We start from the raw sequence: 21,200 nt of genomic DNA, 5'->3' as shown, positions 1-21,200 counted from the left end.
ATCCTGGGCCTAAAATTTTTAACTAAAGTGAGGTCTTCAGGTGGAAGGGGCTAAAGAAATTCCAAATATGGTAACACCTGGAACTTAACTACTTGCAAAATAGCAAGGGTTTTCCCTCCTCCACCCTGCCAATAGATATGTCATAACCCCAGCGTAGTGGGGTTCTCCCTGTCCTACGATGGGAGAGAATTGACAGATACTCAGCGTAGTCACCTACCTATAGAGTTTGTACTTGGATGCAAAGGCCTTCCCACAGTGCAGCTGAGGACAGTTGTAAGGTCTCTGCTCCGTATGAGCAAACGTGTGACTTCTCAGCTTGTCCACGTTGGTAAAGGAGGTCCCAGAAATTTCACACTGGCATTTCCCTTGACTTTCAGCCTCTCGACCCCTTTGCCTGGAGACTAATTTCCAGCCCATCTCCTCCTCCTCCTGCTTTGCATCTTGAATCCAAGTAGGAACACTGGTAAAAAATGCAGTCATGGCAGGCCTAGTAGAACAGGGCCATGTTAAGCAGAACTCATACCTGTGGATGACTTGATGTTACAATGTCCCAGTACAGCTGGAACCTTTACAATTATATGGCTTTAACAGCAAGAAATCTTCATCTGAAACAACAGAACAAGTGGGGTGAGTATACTGCACGGTTTCAGCTGTGCACCCAAACAGGTACACATATACCTCTGTATAAAGCCACTCATATTTATGCTGGCCCACTGACTTAAGAAATTCTCCTGTTTCCATTGATTACACAACACAACATAACATGGCTTGATACAATGGTTTGGTTTAAGAATGCTTCCATTCTGGTAAGATCTGGATGTGAGGTTAACCATGCTACCCAATCAAGCACCCCATGAGAAGAAATCTTACTAACAGGCTGGAACATTCTTAGCACAGAGTGCTGCCAATGAGAGAGAGAGAGAGAGTTATTCTCAAACCCCAGGTCACCTTCCTACCAGTCCTCTTCCTCCCTTAATCTCAGTCAGGGGGTTCTAAAGGCACTTGAATTAATTCTGTATCAATACAATGAGAGGAGGGTTAGACCTTTCCACCACAATAGCCCTTATCTGATCATATAACTACTGTATTACAAATCATTGTGGGCTGGTGTATACATTTCCTCTAAACATATTGGCTGGCCATGCCTCTACTCCTCTAAGCTTGTCACCTTTTTCTCACTGCTTCTTCACACTAACAGCCACTCCTTATCCTAGTCCCTTTCTTTATATATGTCTCTCTTATTTACTCTGGATGGTGGGTCAACTGGGCTTCCTGTCCTGCATCACCTATCTCAGAAATTCTACAATTCTCATTTAATGTTTTTTGTTTGTATTTTACAGCTGTCTAGCAGTTTGGTCAGTTGCCAAGGGCAGTTCCCATAGAGCAAATGAGTGTTCCACCAGGGCCTAAGACGAGCACATATGATCCACTGAGGGAGGCTAATGTAACCTGCCTCTGTTTCAGAGTTTGATTAGTCTTAGAATTTTCTTTCCACCACATGTGGAATTGTTCCTGACTATCTGGCTCTACAAGCTTGCTATAATGACAGACAACTCCCCTCTTACCCTCTGACCCGACCTTTCACATCATCATGGGTAGTTTAAATATTTGCTCTTCAGCAAAACTAAACATTTGGCAGTATCCTTATAGTTCTATGGATTTCCTGGTTCCTCTTGGATGGTTTCTGCTAGTAAATTAAAACTCATATTGATTTGTCACTGCAAGCTCTAGTAGGAGGCTCCTGAGATTTGACTGCAGTCTGGCCACTTTTTTCACTTCAGTTTCCTGTACATCTCCATAACCTATTGTGGTAGGGGAAGGGTTAACCTGAATAGCTATTTTCACCAAAGTCACAGTGGAGTATATCTTCTTCCTTTAAATTTAGCTGCATGAGAAACTCTTCTTAAAATAGCATCAAACTCTCTAACCTCTTCTCCATGAATGCATATGAGGGAGGAACTCTGTACCCACATATCAACAGCAATGCCAGATGTGGGCCAGATCTGCAGCCAGGAAGGGAAAGAACCAATCCTTCTGCTAAGACAGAGCCCCAGTGAATGTTGTAAATACGTGAGACAGCAGTTGCACCTGGCTACATGATCAAACTGCAAATGGTTTCTCCAGACAAGATGGAAAATAGTGGGGATGGGAGGACTTCAGGAGAATTAGTATCTAAAAAGCATGATGTTTTGAAGTCATACTAAGAGAAAAATCTTATTTATATAACTTGAAAAATGTATCAGACACCTATTACAGAACAAGAAACAAACTACGGCATTGGTCCCCAACGCGGTGCCCGCTGGGGCATTTATGTCTGCCCACCTAGTGACCAGGGCCGGCCTGAGCCATTCTTGCGCTCCGGGCACCCGGCGCATGTGTGGCCCCCACCTGGGGCACCCGGCACATGCGCAGTGCCACCCCGGGCTCACAGCGCATGCACAGCCCCCGCCCTGGGTGTGCGGCGCATGCACGGTGACGCCCCGGGCGCGCGACACATGCGCGGCCCCACCCCCGGGCACCTGGCAGCCCCAAAAGGTTGGGGACCACTGAACTATGGTATCCCATCTCTCAAACCCAGTAGCAATGGGCTGGTGCCCTCTCCTCTCTCCCCTGGTTAGAGTCTTACCAAATTTATGGTGCATTTTGGTCAAATTTCAAGGTCATTGTATTTTTAAAATTGTTAATGTCACTATTTCAACTATTTAAATTTGAAATGTCAGTGTTGTAATTGTAGGGGTCCTGACCTAAAAGGGAGTTGGGGGGGGGGGGTTTGTCACGGTACTGCCACGGTGTTGGTTTTGCCTTCAGAGCTGGGTAGCTGGAGCACAGTGATTGCTGGTGGGGAGCCCTGCTCTGCAAGGACCAGCACCAGTTCAGAAGGATGACATAGAATGGTATTGTCATCACTGTGCCCTGTAAGCTGTGTGCTTGGGTGACAGGCCAAGAGAGATTCAAATATCCATCTAATTAACAGATCTACCATAGCCAGTAACATGTGTTTCTATTGATGATGCATATCCACACATGCCTGGGTGTACATACAAAAATTTATTCCGCACAAGGGTGGAAAAATTAGAGGGAACATTGATTGCCACCTTACTTCTGTGCTGCCGCCTTCAGAGATGGGTGCCCTGCCAACAGCTGCAACTCTCTAGCTGTGAAGGCAGTGCAGAAGGGAAGCAATACTGCAACCCTTCTCCTCCCGCCCCATAACTTTATATTCCCCTGCAACTCCCTTCTGAGAAATGGCGGCATACCCATATCATCTGTACAGTATAGGGTAAAAGCACACAAAAAACAGATTTCGTGGTCTGTGACATGTTTTTATAGCCATGAATTTGGTAGGGCCCTACCCATGGTGTTCAGGAATCCCAAATTTCATGTAAGCAGGTGCCCCATTATCTTCTTATGAAGGCACTTATACACTATCATCACCTCAACCTTTTTGACAAGCTAAATCTTTAAATCCCTCACAAAGGCATTTTTTTTCCAGCTCTTGAATCATTTTGTACTCTTCTGCATCCTAATTCTTCACCATTGTTTTTAAAAAGTGCATACCAGAATTGTCTGCGGTATTCTAGTATGTGTCTCACTAATACTGTATACAGAGGTAAAATAGCTTTTCCTTGCTCCTATTCATTATACTTTTGTTTATACATCAAAGGAATTAATACGTTAGCCTTTTTGCCACAGTATCACAGCAGGGGCTTATGTTGTTTGCTTGTCTGCTATCATCCCTAAATCCTTTCTAGGGCACAGTTCCCTCCCCCACCATTCTGTAGGTATGACTTGCATTCCTTGTTCCTAATCTATATAACTTTACTCTGTATTAAAAACAGTGTATTGGAATGGGCAGAGTTTACCAACCAATCCAGACTGTGTTGTGCATGATGGCCTTGTCATCCTCCTGATTTACCACTGCAACCATTGGTGTCGCTAAAGAATTTTATCAGGAGCGATTTAGTATTTACTTCCATATCACAGAGGAACATGCTAAATGGTGCGGGCCCCAGGACCAATTGCTACAGCATCCCCTTACCAGCCCTATCAGAGGAGGATTCCTCTTTTACAACTACTACAGATCTGAATTTAATCCATTTAGCATGTACTTTATGGATAGGGGATAGTGGTTTTGTTTTGTTTTTTAAATCGAAACGCCAAGCAGCAATAAGCCTTCCCCACCCTGTGGCTGCGTCTAGACTGGTACTTTTTTTTTTTTTGCTTTTGCGGAAAAACTTGCCAGCTGTCTACACCGGCCACTTGACTTTCCGCAAGAACACTGCCGATCTCATGTAAGAAATCAGGGCTTCTTGCGGAAATACGGAGCTGCTCCCGTTCGGGCAGAAGTCCTTTTGCGCAAAAGGGCCAGGGTAGGCAGCTCAGATTTGTTTTGCGCAAAAAAGCCCGGCTGGCGAAAATGGGGATCGGGACTTTTGTGCGGAAAAGCGCGTCTAGAGCGGCACGGGCGCTTTTCTGCAGAAAGTGCTTTTGTGCGAAAGCGTCGGTGCCGATCTAGACGGGCTGTTCCGCCAACGCTTGGAAGGGGAAGACTTTTCCGTTCAGAGCATTTCCGGAGCATCACGCCAGTGTAGACGCTGCCCCGGGGCCAGGCCGCTCTCCCGGCAGGCCCCGCGGGACGGGGCTGACAGCGAATCCCACGGGGCCGCCCCCCCCCTCGCTCCGCTGGGGCAGGCGCTCGCCGCGGGGGGGGCTCCAGGGCCGCTGCGGCGGGGCACGTGCCTGCGGCTGGCTGGGCCCTGAGGCGAGCTCGGGGGCGGGGCTCAGGGCTCGCGCCTCTGCCCGCGCGGCCCCCTCAGGCTCGAGCCGGCGGCTCCCTGGCCACGCAAAGGGGGGGGGGGCGGCTCCTCGCGCGGGGCCCCCCCCCGCACCGGCCCGCGCGGGGGGGCGTGGCTTGTCAGGCCCCTCCCCCGCCCCGGGGCGCGCCCCCGGCCCCGCACTCACCCCGTTGCCCCCGGGCCCCGCCAGGCGCGGCTCCGGCTCAGGCCCTGGCGGCCCCATTGTGCGGGGCATTGTGGGAGTGACGCCGCGCCCGCCCGCCCGCTCGCGCTCCTTCCGCCTCGATGGTGCCCGCGCCTGCTAGAGCGCCCCTGCCGGGCCGGAGCCCGGGGCATGCCGGGATAGGCCGCCCGCCGGCCGCTTCCCCCGCGAGCATGGGGGCCCCCGCGCTCCGGCTCCTGCTGCTGCTCGCGGCGAGCGGCTCGGCGGCGCCTGCCTGGGACCCGGCCGGGTACCTGCTCTACTGCCCCTGCATGGGTGAGGCCGGGCCCCTCCGACCCCTACCGCTCCCTGCCCCCCCGCCGGGCCCCCCTCCCCGCCGGGCCCCCCCGTCAGCCCCCCCGCGTCCCCCCTCCCCGCTGGGCCCCCCCGTCGGCCCCCCCGCTGGGCCCCCCTCCCCGCCGGGCCCCCCCGTCGGCTCCCCCCGCGTCCCCCCTCCCCGCTGGGCCCCCCCGTCAGCCCCCCCGCGTCCCCCCTCCCCGCCGGGCCCCCCTGTCAGCCCCCCCGCGTCCCCCCTCCCCGCTGGGCCCCCCCGCGTCCCCCCTCCCCGCTGGGCCCCCCCGTCGGGCCCCCCCGCGTCCCCCCTCCCCGCTGGGACCCCCCGTCGGCCCCCCCAGCATCCCCCCTCCCCGTCGGCCCCCCCCATCCCCACCGGGCCCCCTCCCCTGTCAGAGCCCCCCCCAGCATCCCCTCTCCCCCCACCGGGCCCCCCAGCATCCCCCTCCCCCGCTTGGCCCCCCCATCTCCACCGAGCCCTCCAGCATTCTCCTCCCCCGCTGGGCCCCCCAGCATCCCCCCATCCCCGCTGGGTCCCCCCGTCAGAGCCCCCCCAGCATCTTCCCATCCCTGCTGGGCCCCCCCCATCAGAGCCCCCCAGCATCCTCCCTCCCCCCACCGGGCCCCCCCCAGCATCCCCGCTGGGCCCCCCTATAAGAGCCCCCCCAGCATCCCCTGCCCTCCCTCCGGGCCCCCCAGCATCTTCCCATTCCCACTGGGCCCCCCAGCATCTCCCCATCCCCGCTGGGCCCTCCCGTCAGAGCCCCCCAGCATCCCCCGGTCCCCCAGCATCTTCCCATCCCCGCTGGGCCCCCCCCCCATGGCTTTTTGTGATGACACAGAAATGGGGGAGAGTATGGGATTGTAATGAGTCTGTGTGGCAACATAGGCATTCCTGATTAAGCCAATAAATCCAGTGCTTGTCACTCTTTTTAGGGAGATTTGGGAACCAGGCGGATCATTTCCTGGGCTCCTTGGCATTTGCCAAGATGCTGAATCGTACTCTGGCTGTTCCTCCCTGGATTGAATACCGACACCACAAGCCTCCCTATACCAATGTGAGTCCTGTTCAGCCCATTGATATTTTCATGTTGGGTTCTCTACAAACGAACTCATGTTCCACTCGCTACCTGTCAGGTGCATGTACATTTGTAATGCTACGTACACGTTCCTGATTAATACATTCAGCACAGCTTAATATAACAAGTGGGCCCAGACAGGCTAAATGTTCTACATGCATAAAGGAAAAAAACAGTCTCTGCTCCAAGCACTTTGCAATCTAATAGTCTAGGGAGACAAGCGTCCGTATGGCCGGTTGTATATTAACATAACTCAGGTTATTGGCTTTGAAATGTGGAAACCAGTTGGGTTTTGTCTTTTCAGCATTATTATTGATGTTTATTAAGAACTGACAGTGTACTCCATGATGTACAAGACACAAAATAGAGAGAGCCTCTGCTGCAGAGAGCTTGCATTTTGGAAGAGAGGATGTGCTGATACACAATATATAAAGAGACTCCTGAGTTTGACAATCTCAGAGTAGTTGCTATTGGACAGATGTTGCCAACGGCACTAAGTGGTCCCATTATTGGTGGTTACAACAAAGACTTCAAGGTCTGAATGGATTGTGGGGACTGAATTTCCATTGTGCCTGTAGAAATGGTCCCTCCAACTAAAACACATTGCTGCGGCATTTGGGGATTCTTGTCCTGCTGTTTGCATGCACTGAATCTCTTCCGTGGACATCTAGAGGATTTGAGTCTTTAGGGCAGCTCTTGTACGTTTCAAAGGGAGACACGCAGCGGGTTAGCGGGCACCCTCCTTATCGACTAATTGAGTAGTGGATGGAAATTCCATCGACTACTTGATTAGCTAATTAATTGAAATTTAACATCCCTAGCGGGAAAACATTATTACTGAGTGGTTTGCATCAGCTGCTGTTCAAACAATTCTTGTCTAGTCCTCTTATCCCTGAACTTTACCACCTTTTGTAATGGGCCAGTGTTACTTTTATAAAAAGTGTCAACCTGTTGAAAGTGGGGTATAAAAGTTCCAGAGATAGCTGTTGTTCACTGGGGTGCCTCTCATAGGCTGATCTGGATGCTAGTGGTGCATTTGATGACTCATTAGGTGATGTTTGGACTGACTTCCATTTGCAGTAAGCAGATCTCATTCTCTCATTCACAGTTGCATGTTTCCTACAAGGAATACTTCAAGATGGAGCCTCTCTTAGAATATCACCGTGTTATCAGCTTGGAGGACTTTATGAAGAGCTTAGCACCCATTCACTGGCCTCCTGGCAAGCGAGTGGCTTACTGCTTTGAAGCAGCAGCTCAGAGAAGCAGTGACAAAAAGACTTGTCCCATGAAGGTAAGTGTCTCGCTCCTGTTCTGCTAGTTTAAGTAAGAGCAGGGGTGAGCAATAACTTTTGACAGGGAGCCACTCCCAGATTTTGGAAAGTAGTCGAGGGCCGCACTCTTCCATGATATTAATGGAGGCCATGCGGGGTCTGAGATGGAGGTTGGGTGCAGAGGAGAGCTTGGGGTAAGGAACTGGGGTGCAGGAGGGAGAATGGTGTCTGGGAGGGAGTTTGGGTGAAGGAGATGGTTGTGACCTAGTGCAGAGGTTTGGGATGTGACCTAGAGTAGAAGAGGATTGTGGTCTGGGGCAGCAGATTGGCGTATCAGATCTGGGAGGGGGAATGGGTGCAAGAGAGGGGGGCAGAGAGTCTGGGTATGTTGTTTGGGGGCAGAGGGTGGGGCAGGGAGGGGCTGGGTTGCCAGATGCAGGCTCTGGTCAGGAGACTTATCAACCAGCAGATAAACCAGTCTGCCAGCCTGCAGAGCTAAGGCTTGCAGAGCTTAAAACCTTTCCCAGCCAGCCTGCCTGCCCAGCCACATGCTTGTGTGAATAACTGAGGGGAGGAGAGAGGACATGAATCTTCTTGGCTGCCTGTTATTCAAACAGGCAGCTCCCATTGGCCAGTTTCTGGCCAGAAACTGGCCAATGGGATTGTGCTAGGGGCAGGAGCAGCTCCTGAAGCTTTCCCTTCTCCCCTCTAATTTTGAAACAGAAATGGGGCCCGGCAGCTGCGTTTCTGAGTGGCATGTGGGGCTGCGGGGCAAGCAGGCAAGCCTGCCTGGAGCTCCCTGGTGCCTCTGCAGGCCACATTTGGTGGCTTGGCGGGCTGAATTCAGCCTGCAGGCCATATTTTACCCAGGCCTGAGTAAGAGGAATGATTGGGTCTGAGACTGGTATTTATTTACTATTTTGGGACCTTCCTAAGGCCTGGTATCTTAGACCACTGTACAGTGCAGTTCTTCCCGTGCTTATTGTAGATATTCACTCTGCAGGGCATTTCAGGCAATCTATCCATGTACAATCCTTGCACTAGAACCCATCTCTGGGGTACTTACATTCAGGTTTGATGGGGACAGTGGAGGGCCAGGAGTCAATAGAGTGGTATGTTTGAGTGAATTTATCATATTCAAAGTAACAGTACCTTAAGGTGAAAACAAGACCTTAATGGAAAAGCAGGCATTCTCTGGCCTTTTACCCAGATATCAGACCCATACGACAATTATTCCCAACTGGTTTTAAAAGCCCAGCTCCTTCAGGACAAATGGTCACTGGACATCAGACCCCTGTAACTTGATATATTTTTAGGACACCTTTTGGAATAGTCTTTTATTTTAATATAAGGACCCTCCTTATTTTATCTCTTTCTTCCCAACAAAGTTGTTCGGTGGTGAATAGGGATGTGAATGATTAACCAGTGAGCCTCACCCTTAACAGGTGACCTGAAGAGTTAGACTTATCAGTTCTAGTTAACTGATAGGGGCTGGAGCAGCTCCCCACCTGCCCCGGGTAGGAGACTGCGCCAGTCCTGCAGGACCCAGAGCAGTCCTTATCCATGGCAGGTCTGGCCACCCCCGCTGCAGGCAGGGGCTGTTTTGACCAACTGCCTGGGGCCACTGGGCTGGAACACCTCCCCCCTCCCCTCCGCTAGTCTTCCCCTTTAATTGCTTAACCGGTTAAATATAATGTGTACCCTCCTTAGGGGAGGGTCTATTAATTGAGATTCTCTATGTTCTAGTCAGGATGAGAGGATGGAAGATGATAAAGTATGGATAAGGTCAGATGAGAAACAATCACATGGGAGAGAGTCTAACACACCATGAAATGGCAGACAGATAAATAGTGACACGTTTTTAAAGTGCTTATATACAAACGCTAGAAGCCTCAATAATCAGATGGGTAACTAGAGTGCCCCATATTAAAGGAGGATATTGATATAATAGGCGTCACAGAAACTTGGTGGAATGAGGACAAACAATGGGACACAGTCATACCAGGGTTCAAAAGGACAGAACAGGTCGTGCTGGTGGGGGAGGGGCACTATACCTGAGAGAATGTGTAGAATCTAATGAAGTAAAAATCTTAAATGAACTAAACTGTTCCATAGAATCTCTGTGGGCAGTAATTCCATGCTCTAATAATAAGAATATAGCAGTAGGGATATATTATCGACCACTTGACCAGGACCGTGATAGTGGCTATGAAATACTAAGTCATTTTGCCGCTCTACTCTGCACTAGTTAGGCCTCAGCTGGAGTACTGTGTCCAGTTCTGGGCGCCACATTTCAAGAAAGATGTGGAGAAATTGGAAAGGGTACAGAGAAGAGTGACAAGAATGATTAAAGGTTTAGAGAACATGACCTATGAAGCCAGGCTTCATGAACTGGGCTTGTTTAGTTTGGAAAAAAGAAGATTAAGGGGGGACATGATAGCGGTTTTCAAATATCTAAAAGGGTGTCACAAGGAGGAAGGAGAAAATTTGTTCCTCTTGGTTTCTGAGGACAGGACAAGGAGTAATGGGCTTAAAGTGCAGCAGGGGAGGTTTAGATTGGACATTAGGAAAAAATTCCTAACTGTCAGGGTGGTCAAATATTGGAATAAATTGCCAAGGGAGGTGGTGGAATCTCCCTCTCTGGAGATATTTAAGAACAGGTTAGATAGACATCTGTCAGGGATGGTGTAGACAGAGCTTGGTCCTGCCTTGAGGGCGGGGGGCTGGACTCGATGACCTCTCGAGGTCCCTTCCAGTCCTATTATTCTATGATTCTATGATTAGAGAGGCTATCAAAATAAAAAACTCAATAATAGTGGGGGATTTCAACTATCCCCATATTGACTCGGTATGCGTCACCTCAGGATGGGATGCAGAGATAAAATTTCTTGATACCTTAAATGACTGCTTCTTGGAGCAGCTGGTTCTGGAACCCACAAGGGGACAGGCAATTAGTCCTAACTGGAGCGCAGGATCTGGTATAAGGATGTTAAATTTCAGTTACCTAGGTAATTGTATAGTTGATACAATTTGTATTGACTGTACGATTAGTTGCAGAGCCACAGCAGGGGTGGCTCCAGGAGCCGGCTCAAGTTGGGACTGAGCAGTCCCAACTCGTGCCAGCTCCCAGAGCCACCAGTGCTACGGCTCTGCATTTTAAATGTGGTGAGAGCCTGGCAGCTCTTACTACATTTAAAATGGAGAGCCTCAGCATCACAGACCAGCTCGAGCCGGGACTGAGCAGCCCCGGCTCTCGCTGAGTCCAGTAGCCTCTGTCTGCCATGGACAGCCTCTCTTTGTGGTGGCGCTCTTGCTCCATTTCAAAGGCTGAAGCACCACAGTGGGAACCACGGTTCTCTGCTATGCCTTTGCCTCTCCTGTCCTCTGTGGAGACAGTGCTGGGGAGCCGGCTTTTAAGCTGGCTCCCCCAGCACCGGCTTTTGCTCCCCACCCTCCCCTGCTGCCTCTTTCTAATAGAGGCAGCAAGGGGGAGGAGAAGTTACTGGTCGAATCACTACTTGACTTCCGATAAGTTTATGCTTATCGGATAGTTGACTAGTCACTTACGCCCCTAATCTGGTCCAAGAGGTAAATATAACTGGACCACTTGGAAATAGCAACCATAATGTAATAACATTTAACTTCCCTGTGGTGGGGAAACACTGTGGCATTGAATTTCAGAAAGGGAAACTACACAAAAATGAGGAGGTTAGTTAAATAGAAATTAAAAGGTACAATGACAAAAGTAAAATCCCTGCAAGCTGCGTGGAAACTTTTCAGATACACTATAATAGAGGCCCAAGTTAAATGTATACCCCAAATTAAAAAATACACTAAGAAAACCAAAAAAGTGCCACCATGACTTGACTTAACCAAATAAAAACAGCAGAGAGAGATAAAAAGGCATCGTTTAAAAAGTGGAAGTTAAATCCTATTGAGGAAAATAGTAAGAAGCATAAACTCTGTCAAATTAAGTGTAAAAATATAATAAGAAAAGCCAAAAAGGAGTTTGAAGAACAGCCAGCCAAAAACTCAAAAAGTAATAGCAAAATGTTTAAGTACATCAGAAGCAGGAAGCTGGCTTAAACAACCAGTGGGGCCACTGGATGATTGAGATGCTAAAGTAGCACTCAAAGACAATAAAATCATTGCAGAGAAACTAAGGGTATGTCTACACTTGCACCCTCTTTCGAGAGAGGGATGCAAATGAAGACATTTGAAATTGCAAGTGAAGCTGAGATTTAAATATCCGCGCTTCATTTGCATTTTCGTGTTATGGTGCTATTTCGAAATAAGAGACTCTGTTAAGACGTGGTTATATTTTGAGAGAGAACCCTTCACTCGAAATAACCCTTATTCCTCATACTATGAGGTTTACCAGTTATTTTGAGAAAAGGGTTTTCTCTTGAAATAACTGTCTTAACAATATCTGTTATTTCGAAATACTGTCATACTGCAAATATGCAAATGAAGCACGGGATATTTAAATCCCGGCTTCATTTGCAATTTCAAATGTCTTCATTTGCATCCCTCTCTCGAAAGAGGGTGCAAGTGTAGACATACCTTTAATGAATTCTTTGCTACAGTCTTCATGGCTGAGGATGTTAGGGAGATTGACAAACCTGAGCCTTTGTTAGGAGACACATCTGAGGAATTGACCCAGACTGGGGTGTCGTTAGTGGAGGTTTCAGAACATATTGATAAACTTAACAGTAGGGATGTTAAATTGAATTCTTCTCAGTTACTCAACTATTCTGTAGTCCCTGGGGGTGGGGCTGGCACTCCAGTCCTACTCCTGAGGAGCCCCCTGCCCTGCTGCCTCTGTATCAGAGGCAGCAGCAAGCTGTGTGAGGCAAGAGCTGTTCTGTGAGGGGAGCCAGTTTAAAAACCAGCTCCCCTCGTGGACCAACTGCCTGTCGCACCGCGCTGCTGCCTCTTGATACAGAGGCAGCAGTGCGGCGTGGCAGCAGCCCCTGTCTAGGGTGGGTTGTGAGCTCCCAGACCCAGCATGAGCCAGAAATGAGATGGGCTGCCTGCCCTCCTGGCTCCTAATACACTTTAAATGCAGAGCTGCAGCAGGGGTAAGTCCTAGACCAGGCGCAAGCCAGGACTGCACTGAGCTACTGGCCAGCCTGCTAAAAAATTTAGTGGTCGGGGGGGGGGGAGGAAATGTGTGTTGCCTATAACATTAACCGATAAGCTTTTGCTTATCGGTTAATTGACTACACTGTTACATCCCTTCAAATAGATCTCACCAAACTAAGTGATTGGGCAACAAAATGGCAAATGAAATTTAATGTTGGTAAATGTAAAGTAATGCACATTGGAAAAAATAATCCCAACAATACATACAATATGATGGGGACTAGTTTAGCTATAACTACTCAAGAGAGAGATCTTGGAGTCATTATGGATAGTTCTCTGAAAACATCCACTCTGTGCAGTGGCAATCAAAAAAGCAAACTGAATGTTGGGAATCATTTAAAAAGACACAGAGAACCTCTTATTGCCTCTATATAAAACAATGGTATGCCCAAATCTTGAATACTGCGTACAGATGTGGTTGTCTCATCTCAGAAAAGATATATTGGCATTGGAAAAGGTTCAGAAAAGGGCAAGAAAAATGATGAGGGGTTTGGAATGGGTCCCATATGAAGTGAGATTAAAAACACTGGGACTTTTCAGCTTAGAAAAGAGGACATTAAGGGGGGGATAGGATAGAGGTCTATAAAATCATGAGTGGCACAGAAAAAGTGAACAAGGAAAAGTTATTTACTTGTTCCCATAATATAAGAACTAGGAGTCTCCAAACGAAATTCATAGGTAGCAGGTTTAAAAGGAAGGGTTTTTTTTGTCATTCAGCGCACAGTCAACCTGTGGAACTCCTTGGCAGGGGATGTTGTGAAGACCAGGACTTTAACAGGGTTCAAAAAAGACTAGATAAATTCATGGAGGTTAGGTTCATCAATGGCTATTAGCCAGGATGAATAGGAATAGTGTCCCTGGCCTCTGTTTGTTAGAGGCTGGGATTGGGTGACAGGTGAGGGATCACTTGATGATTCTCTGTTGTGTTCGCTCCCTCTGGGGGACACCTGGCATTGGCCACAGCTGGAAGACAGGACACTGGGCTAGATGGACCTCTGGTCTGACCCAGTATGACTGTTCTTATGAACTGGTTAACCAATTAAATGGGATTTTTACATCCCCAGTGGTGAGCATACCAGACTGCAGTCAACCCCTCAGTAAGCATGTCTCTCTGTAGCAGAATTCTGACTGCAGACCTCTGTGTCCTCCACTTTTTTGGACTCTAGCTCTAAAACCAGGGATCCTGCTAATTGCACACAGCCAGGTTCCATATGCTGTGTTGAATGAGTAGTTACCTTTGTTTTACAGGATGGAAATCCCTTTGGTCCATTTTGGGATCAATTCAACGTGGACTTCAATAAGTCTGAGCTCTTCGGAGGCATTTCCTTCAGTGTCTCTTACAAGGACCAGTGGCTCCAAAGGTAACGAGCTTGGGGAAGCTGTGCATGTGAACTTCAGAGAGAAATCTTGCATCTGTTTCCGTTTTGCATTGGCCCAAACTTATTTCCCATGGACAGTATTAGAAGTGTAGTATGTAGGGATGAGCGACTTGCCAGCCAATAAGTGATTGATAATATTTAATTACCATGTTTATTGGCTGAGTCTTCAAGTGCTTTTTGGAAGTAAATCAGAAATAATTCAGATCTCAGCTGGTGAATAAAGGTCACACTACACTACACTTGTTCATTATCCACGTCTTGTTCTCAGAGCCACAAGTGGCCTAATATTTATTTCTACAGTTGGCCTGTTCATCAAAACTACTTTGTCCTGAGGTGAAAAATATCAGTACCCTTCAGTTAAGTAATTAATCCTCTACCATGGGTGTCAAAGCTATTTTTGTCATTGTTCAGTCCCTCAGATTGCAGTAATTCACTTCTCATTTGCTGTTGAGTCGGAGGTAAAAAACAGTGTCTTGTTACGAGTTGTGTATAATTCATAAGCTGAAATGGTGAAGAGCCATTTTATTTGACAGCAGGAGTGATAGACACTGTTATAATTCAGTTTGTATAATGGTTTCCATTCTAACTCACTGTTTTCAGTACTTTTTACACAAGGTTTTTCACGAAGCTCATAAATTTCACAGCTAAGCTTGGCTGCATCGTGCATGTAGGGACTAGCTAGCTATGCCCTGAAACTTGTAGTGCAGGAGTGAAGACCAGAGTTCAGCGCCTACATCTCTCATATGGTTGTTCTAAGGTGGACACAAGCTAGACTTCTCCTTGGACTTCCCACGTGATGGGGAGAGCAGGAATTTCTCCGTCCCTTAGGACGTAGGTTTGTAGGGGCAATAGATGGAGATGAGGGACTCAAGGACACGTGAGAGAACTGTAAGGATGGTGGTGGAGAAGAAGACGTTTAGTTTGTTCTTGAAAGTGTCTGTGATCGTGTAATAAAGACTGAATCCTAATGCACGTACCTAAAGGGATGGATTTAAAATCATTCAGGTAGCTCTAATTTTGGCAATTCTTGGTTTTGACTGGCTAGCCATATCATCTCTTCATAGGTGTAATTCTAGATTAAAATCTACTGCTTGAGCTGCTTCTTTGCTGGTTGGTTCACTAGACTTCTGTAGTGCAGGACTGCTTTGTTCTTTCCACTCCATGGAGTAACTGGCTTTTCTCATTTATCCAGGCAAGCTAACAAGGCCAAAAGGTTTCCTGCACACCTGTTTTCTTTCTTTCCCAGAGATGTTGAATATACACGGATCTCCTCTCTTATTTCTACTTCCAGGTTTCCTCCATCAGAGCACCCTGTTCTTGCTCTGCCTGGAGCTCCAGCTCAGTTTCCAGTCTTAGAGGAGCATCGGCCTCTGCACAAGTATGTGGTGTGGTCTGATGAGATGGTGCAGAAGGGAGAGGCCTATATTCATTCTTTCCTGGTTAGACCCTATGTAGGAATTCATCTGAGGATCGGCTCAGACTGGGTATGGCTCTTATGTCAATTTTGGTGGGTCTGGTGCATGCAGTCAGTGTCATCACTACGCCACTGGCCTAGCGATCATTGTCCCTATAGAACAGTGTTTCTCAACCTTTTTTTTTATCAAGTATCCCTTTTTAAAACTATATGGCTGCGTCTAGACTGGCAAGATTTTGCACAAATACTTTTAACGGAAAAGTTTTTCTGTTAAAAGTATTTGTGCAAGAGAGCGTCTACACTGGCCCAGATGCTTTTGCGCAAAAGACATCTTTTGCGTAAAAGCATCCGTGACAGTGTAGACGCTCTCTTGCGCAAGAAAGCTCCGATGGCCATTTTAGCCATCGGGCTTTCTTGCGCAATAAATTAACTGGGCTGTCTACACTGGCCCTCTTGCACAAGAATACTCACACAAGAGGGCTTATCCCTGAGCGGGAGCGTCAGAGTATTTGCGCAAGAACCACTGATTTTGTACAGTACAAAGTCAGTGTTCTTGCGCAAATACTCGCGGCCAGTGTAGACAGGTGGCAAGATTTTGCGCAAAATCTTGCCAGTCTAGATGAAGCCTATAAGTACCCCCAGAACCTACAGTTTTCAGACACAATTTTTTTTTCTACCATTGCAACACATTTGTTTAAACAACTTAATCGTAGCCAGGCGGACAATTAAATGTTTGGGTGTAAAAAGTACAAAAATAATAAAGTGCTGTAAAACTTAAAACAAAAATTCGGTTTTCTCCACATGTCAGTTCTGTTGACGCACCCCCCAGACTTCTCTCAAGTACACCTAAGTGTCCTCGTCCCACTGATTGAGAAATGCTGCTATAGAAAGAATACCAAAAGAGAAACAGCGAGTAGCACAGATTCAATCAGTCGTTCTGGGATGAGAGTCTAAACCGAGTTTGCACTCAATAACCAGCTGTTTGGATACTAGAAATGCTGGCTGTGTTGGAGTCAGTTATTTTTTCATAGCTAGAGCCATTCATGTAGGGTCGTTCTTTTTTCTCCTAATAGAAAAATGCATGTAATATGCTGAAGGATGGGACGGCTGGATCTCACTTCATGGCTTCGCCACAGTGCGTAGGCTATGACCGAAACAACGCTGCGCCTCTCACAATGGACATGTGCCTGCCAGACCTGACGGAGATCAAGCGTGCACTCAAGCTCTGGGTGAAGCAGGTGGAAGCTAAGTCAGTCTACATTGCCACTGATTCTGAGGCCTACACTATGGAAATACAGCGGCTTTTCAAAGGAAAGGTGAGTCTTTCAGGCTCTCAGACTTACAGGACTAATCTCATCATGTCTTTCCCCTGCTAGTGCTGCTGCGTGCTCTGGACATCTGATTGTGTTGTGTGTTTAAGACTGACTAACCAGTAGATGGCAGGAAGTACTCTTTGTGCCGTAGTGCTGGATTAACATTGGGGTAGATAATTTAGTGAGTGTCAAAGGATTGAATGTTTATTAGCTTGATCCTCTGAGGTTCTGAGTGTCCTAAGATTTGGGGAACATAAGGATGGCCACACTGGGTCTGACCAATGGTCTGTCTAGCTCAGTATCTTATCTTCTGACTGGCCAATACCAGAATGCCCCAGAGGGAGTGAACAGAACAGGTGATCATCAAGTAATCCCTCTCCTCACCCATTTCCAGCTAGGGACACCATTCCTGCCCATCCTGGCTAATAAGTATTGATGGACCTGACCTCTGTGAATTTATCTAGTTCTTTTTTTAACCCTATTTAAGTCCTGATCTTCACAACATCCTCAGGCAAGGAGTTCCACAGGTTGACTCTGCATGAAGAAAAACTTTTTTTTAAACCTGCCACCTATTAATTTCATTTGGTGATCCCTAGTTCTTATGGGAACAGGTAAATAACTTTTCCTTTTTCACTTTCTCCTTACCTGTCATGATTTGATAGAGCTCTATCATGTAGAGACCTCCCCCGTCTCTTTTCTAAGCTGAACAGTCTTTGTGTGGGACCCGTTCCAAACCCTTAATCATTTTTGTGAGCCTTTTCCAACGCCAATATATTTTTTTTGAGATGAGGCGACCACATCTGTACGCAGTATTCAATATGTGGGCATACCATGGATTTATATAGAGGCAATAAGATATTCTTTGTCTTATTCTCTATCCCTTTTTTAATGATTCCTAACATTCTGTTTGCTTTTTTGACTGCCGCTGCGCACTGAGTGGATGTTTTCAGAGAATCCTCTATAATGACTCCAAGATCTCTCTTTTGAGTGGGTATAGCTAAATTAGTCCCCATCATTTTGTTTATATAGTTGGGATTATTTTTTCCAGTGCGCATTACTTGGTAAATGAATTTTAATGTTGACAAATGCAATTTTACTGCCCAGTCACCTAGTTTTGTAAAATCCTCCTGAAGCTCTTCACAATCTGCTTTGGTCTTAACTATCTTGAGCAGTTTAGTGTCATCTACAAATTTTGCCTCCTCACTGTTTATCCCTTTCTCCAGATCATTTATAAATATGTTAAATAGGATTGATCCCAGGACGGACCCTTGGGGAATCCCACTAGTTACCTCTCTCCATTCAGAAAACTTACCATATATTCCTACCCTTTGTTTTCTGTCTTAACCAGTTATCAATCCATGAGAGGACCTTCTCTATTATCCCATGACAACTTTACTTAAGAGCTTTTGATGAGGGACCTTTTCAGAGACTTTCTGGAAATCTAGGTACAATCTAAGCATTCAGAACCTTGCAGATTGGGTCCTAGATAAATAACCGTAACCTCTTAAGAATCCCTGCACTCTCCCCTTTCCCATCAGTTGGCATGGGATATGTCGCTTTTCACCCAGGCATTGACCCTGGGCAGTGGAGCCCCAGTCCCCATGCCAGTGTAGTGGGAAAAATTGACAAGAGAAATTAGAAAAAAGAAGTTTGGAGAAAAATAGAAAATATGGTAGCACCGCTATTTACCACCCTCACTAGTAGGTTTATTACTTGGGCTAACAAGTGTCGGGTAGCATTTCTAAGTCCTCCCAGTGTAGATCCATGTGAACTTCAGGGTCAGCTTACCTTCCTCTTTGGAAAGTAATGCATGGAATGAGAAGTGACTTTATCCATAGCAACACGACTAAGGCACTAAGGATCCTTTGAAGATTTCAGCTTCCTCCAGAAGCAAAATATCCTGCGTTGGCAAGGACGTGGGCTGAGTTGAGATGCCAATGTCATAGCATTACTTGCTGGAAGTCTTTGAAAGGGAAAGTTTAGACTGATTCCAGTTTGTATCCATTTGCTATGTTATGGCCGGGACATGCCTACCCTGGGACCATCTGTTCTGTACAGGGGATGGCTGGATTAACTTGTTCCTTTCCTTTCACTTTGCAGATCAAAGTGGTGAATTTACAGCCTGAAGTGGCCCAGATAGACTTGTATATCCTTGGCCAATCTGACCATTTTATTGGGAACTGTGTCTCTTCATTTACTGCCTTTGTGAAACGAGAACGTGATGTGCATGGGAGGCCCTCCTCATTTTTTGGCATGGACTATCCTCCGAGGCTGCGGGATGAATTCTGAGCGGGAGAGGAAGAGGCAGATTTTGATTGTTCTCATAGCTCTAAACACCAATACACTGTCAGAAAATACACTATGATAAAAATGTCATTTCACTTCCACTATGACAGACCTGTGCCCAAACCTTCATCTTGATCTCACGTTACTCTTTGGATTTTTTCTGATCATCTTCTCAGTAATTCCATGATACCAGCATAAGATAAGAAATGGAAAGTGAATTTTTAACTCTGGGGTTGACCTCTGGAAACCTTCCGTTCTCATTATTTGGGATTTATCAGCCATCCCAATCAGATAGCAGCTCAGATTTCCCTCTCTCCATTTCCTCTATCTTACTGTTTCTTCTGCAAGTGCTGGGAAGCATTTTCAGATGCACCTGGGATGACAGGTGCTTAAGTGCACACTAGTTTTATAAAGGGGCATGATCCATGAAAGGGAATATTGCCTAAAGCTTACCACTGAGTATCAGAAGATCTGAGTTTTATTTCAAGCACAGCTGCTGTCTGACTTTGGGCAACTCACCTCTGTGCCTCCGTTTCCCACCTGTAAAATGGATTTAATACTTCTACCTCACAAGAGTGATGGGACTAAACTTAAAATATTTTGAAATGTCAAAAGTATGGTGTAGATGGTGATAGTACAGGCTGAAACTCTCAATTCTGGCACCCGGGGAACTGACTGGTATCGAACAAGAGAATTTGTCAAGCCACGAAAGGTCAATATTTTCTAGCAGCATTGCCAACATTGCCACTGTTTCTGGGCTCTTAGAAGACATTTAGGGATAAATTGAAGCTAATAACAGCACAGAACGCTGAGAGCCAGGACTGGTGGCTGTAAGCAAACCTTATGGGACCACAGGAAACTTAGTCACGCCCATGATAAGTGCACATCTGGCTAACTAAGATCATGCCAGACCATGGATGTTGCTGGAATAGAGAGGTTCAACCTGTATATCATCATCATGACGTGGCTGTCTGTTCAGTCTGTTTTAGTGCCTGCACTGAGCAGGGCACACAGGACACTAATGGGGCAATCTCGTTCAGTTTGTCAGGGCTAGTGTTTTGTGATTTCATTGCTGATGTCTCTTTCTCTGTGATGAGGATTATATTTGGTCCCAGGGATCTGTGAAAAATCAGTAAACCTTAACAATATTTTAAAATGAAACAAACTTTTAAAATAATCTCAACAGAGCATTCGGAGGACGTATGCTGGGCTTTTACCATGGGTAGGTTTCTGCATATTGTAACAAAGGGCCCTCTCTGCTGACAGCAAAACCTGGGCCACAATGATGGTTCCCATTCAACTGGTTAGGGACATTGTCCCTTTACAGTGAGATGCTAACAAACTCGGATTAAGACTTTTGACCAGTACAGTTTAATTTTGCACGGGCAACTCGATAGCCATGAAAAGATAACGATGTGGATCAACTCTTGATTGGACAACACCGGGCATCTTCTTGTTCCTGTGGCTATTTGTAAATGAGTGAGTTTTGACAGACGCTCCTTTTTTATACGGATTAGTTGTACAGGTAGGGCATTTTCTCCTGATGTGGAACACTCTCAGATCTGAGCATCACTCTTTGGTTTAATTCTCAGTGTCTCCTTATTTGTGTTCCTGTGGTTTGTAGTGAATGTCAGAGGAGTTGAGGCCCAAGTTAAATTGGAAGCTAACTGTGGTGCTGCTTCAATATACACTAGCCTAGTGCTTTTCAATGCTAACTTTCAAAAATGTATCTGATTTGGTCGTTTCAGTAGGGCTAACTGTGAGCAGGTTTTCAGCTAGCTAGGGATACATGTAACTATGGAAGCCCATAAACCTAAGCAGTCCAGATCCATCAGTATTTGCTTCCAATTTGTGGTGGTACTGAAAGATACACTCAAAAGACTGCATTGATTAAGAATGGTGAATGATTGAACAATTACTGAGATTTGCAAAATATCATGGTTTAGAAGGTGTATTTTGATTTAAGCATTGAAAAAATATTTTTGTACTTCTTTTTTCATAATAAAACACAGTTAAATATA

At 46.8% G+C, this 21,200-nt stretch overlaps 2 protein-coding genes across 4 annotated transcripts in view; one reads left to right on the top strand and one right to left on the bottom strand.

The window, feature by feature from the left end:
• PLAGL2 (PLAG1 like zinc finger 2) overlaps window positions 1-5,101 on the bottom strand; it is a 14,656-nt gene extending 9,555 nt beyond the window's left edge. Inside the window, exons 1-3 of one of the 3 annotated variants that reach the window (XM_075900847.1) lie at window positions 4,963-5,101; window positions 524-605; window positions 218-440 (exon numbers count right to left, since the gene is read on the bottom strand). In XM_075900847.1, the coding sequence (XP_075756962.1) occupies window positions 218-417 (200 nt within the window). In that variant the 5' untranslated portion in view covers window positions 418-440; window positions 524-605; window positions 4,963-5,101. Of the gene's footprint in view, window positions 1-217; window positions 606-4,962 lie in introns of all 3 variants that reach the window. The other 2 variants (XM_075900846.1, XM_075900848.1) reach the window with 2 other exon arrangements.
• POFUT1 (protein O-fucosyltransferase 1) lies at window positions 4,988-21,200 on the top strand. The gene is made up of 7 exons (XM_075900849.1): window positions 4,988-5,274; window positions 6,229-6,350; window positions 7,480-7,662; window positions 14,036-14,148; window positions 15,458-15,650; window positions 16,654-16,896; window positions 18,994-21,200. Exons 1-7 carry the CDS (start codon window positions 5,082-5,084, stop codon window positions 19,180-19,182), a joined length of 1,236 nt encoding a protein of 411 aa, XP_075756964.1. The 5' UTR covers window positions 4,988-5,081; the 3' UTR covers window positions 19,183-21,200.

Source organism: Pelodiscus sinensis, chromosome 18, assembly GCF_049634645.1.
Source record: "Pelodiscus sinensis isolate JC-2024 chromosome 18, ASM4963464v1, whole genome shotgun sequence".
Classification (NCBI taxonomy): domain Eukaryota; kingdom Metazoa; phylum Chordata; order Testudines; family Trionychidae; genus Pelodiscus; species Pelodiscus sinensis.
The sequence above is the reverse complement of the archived record's forward strand: the minus strand, read 5'-3'. Positions and strand labels throughout refer to the sequence as shown.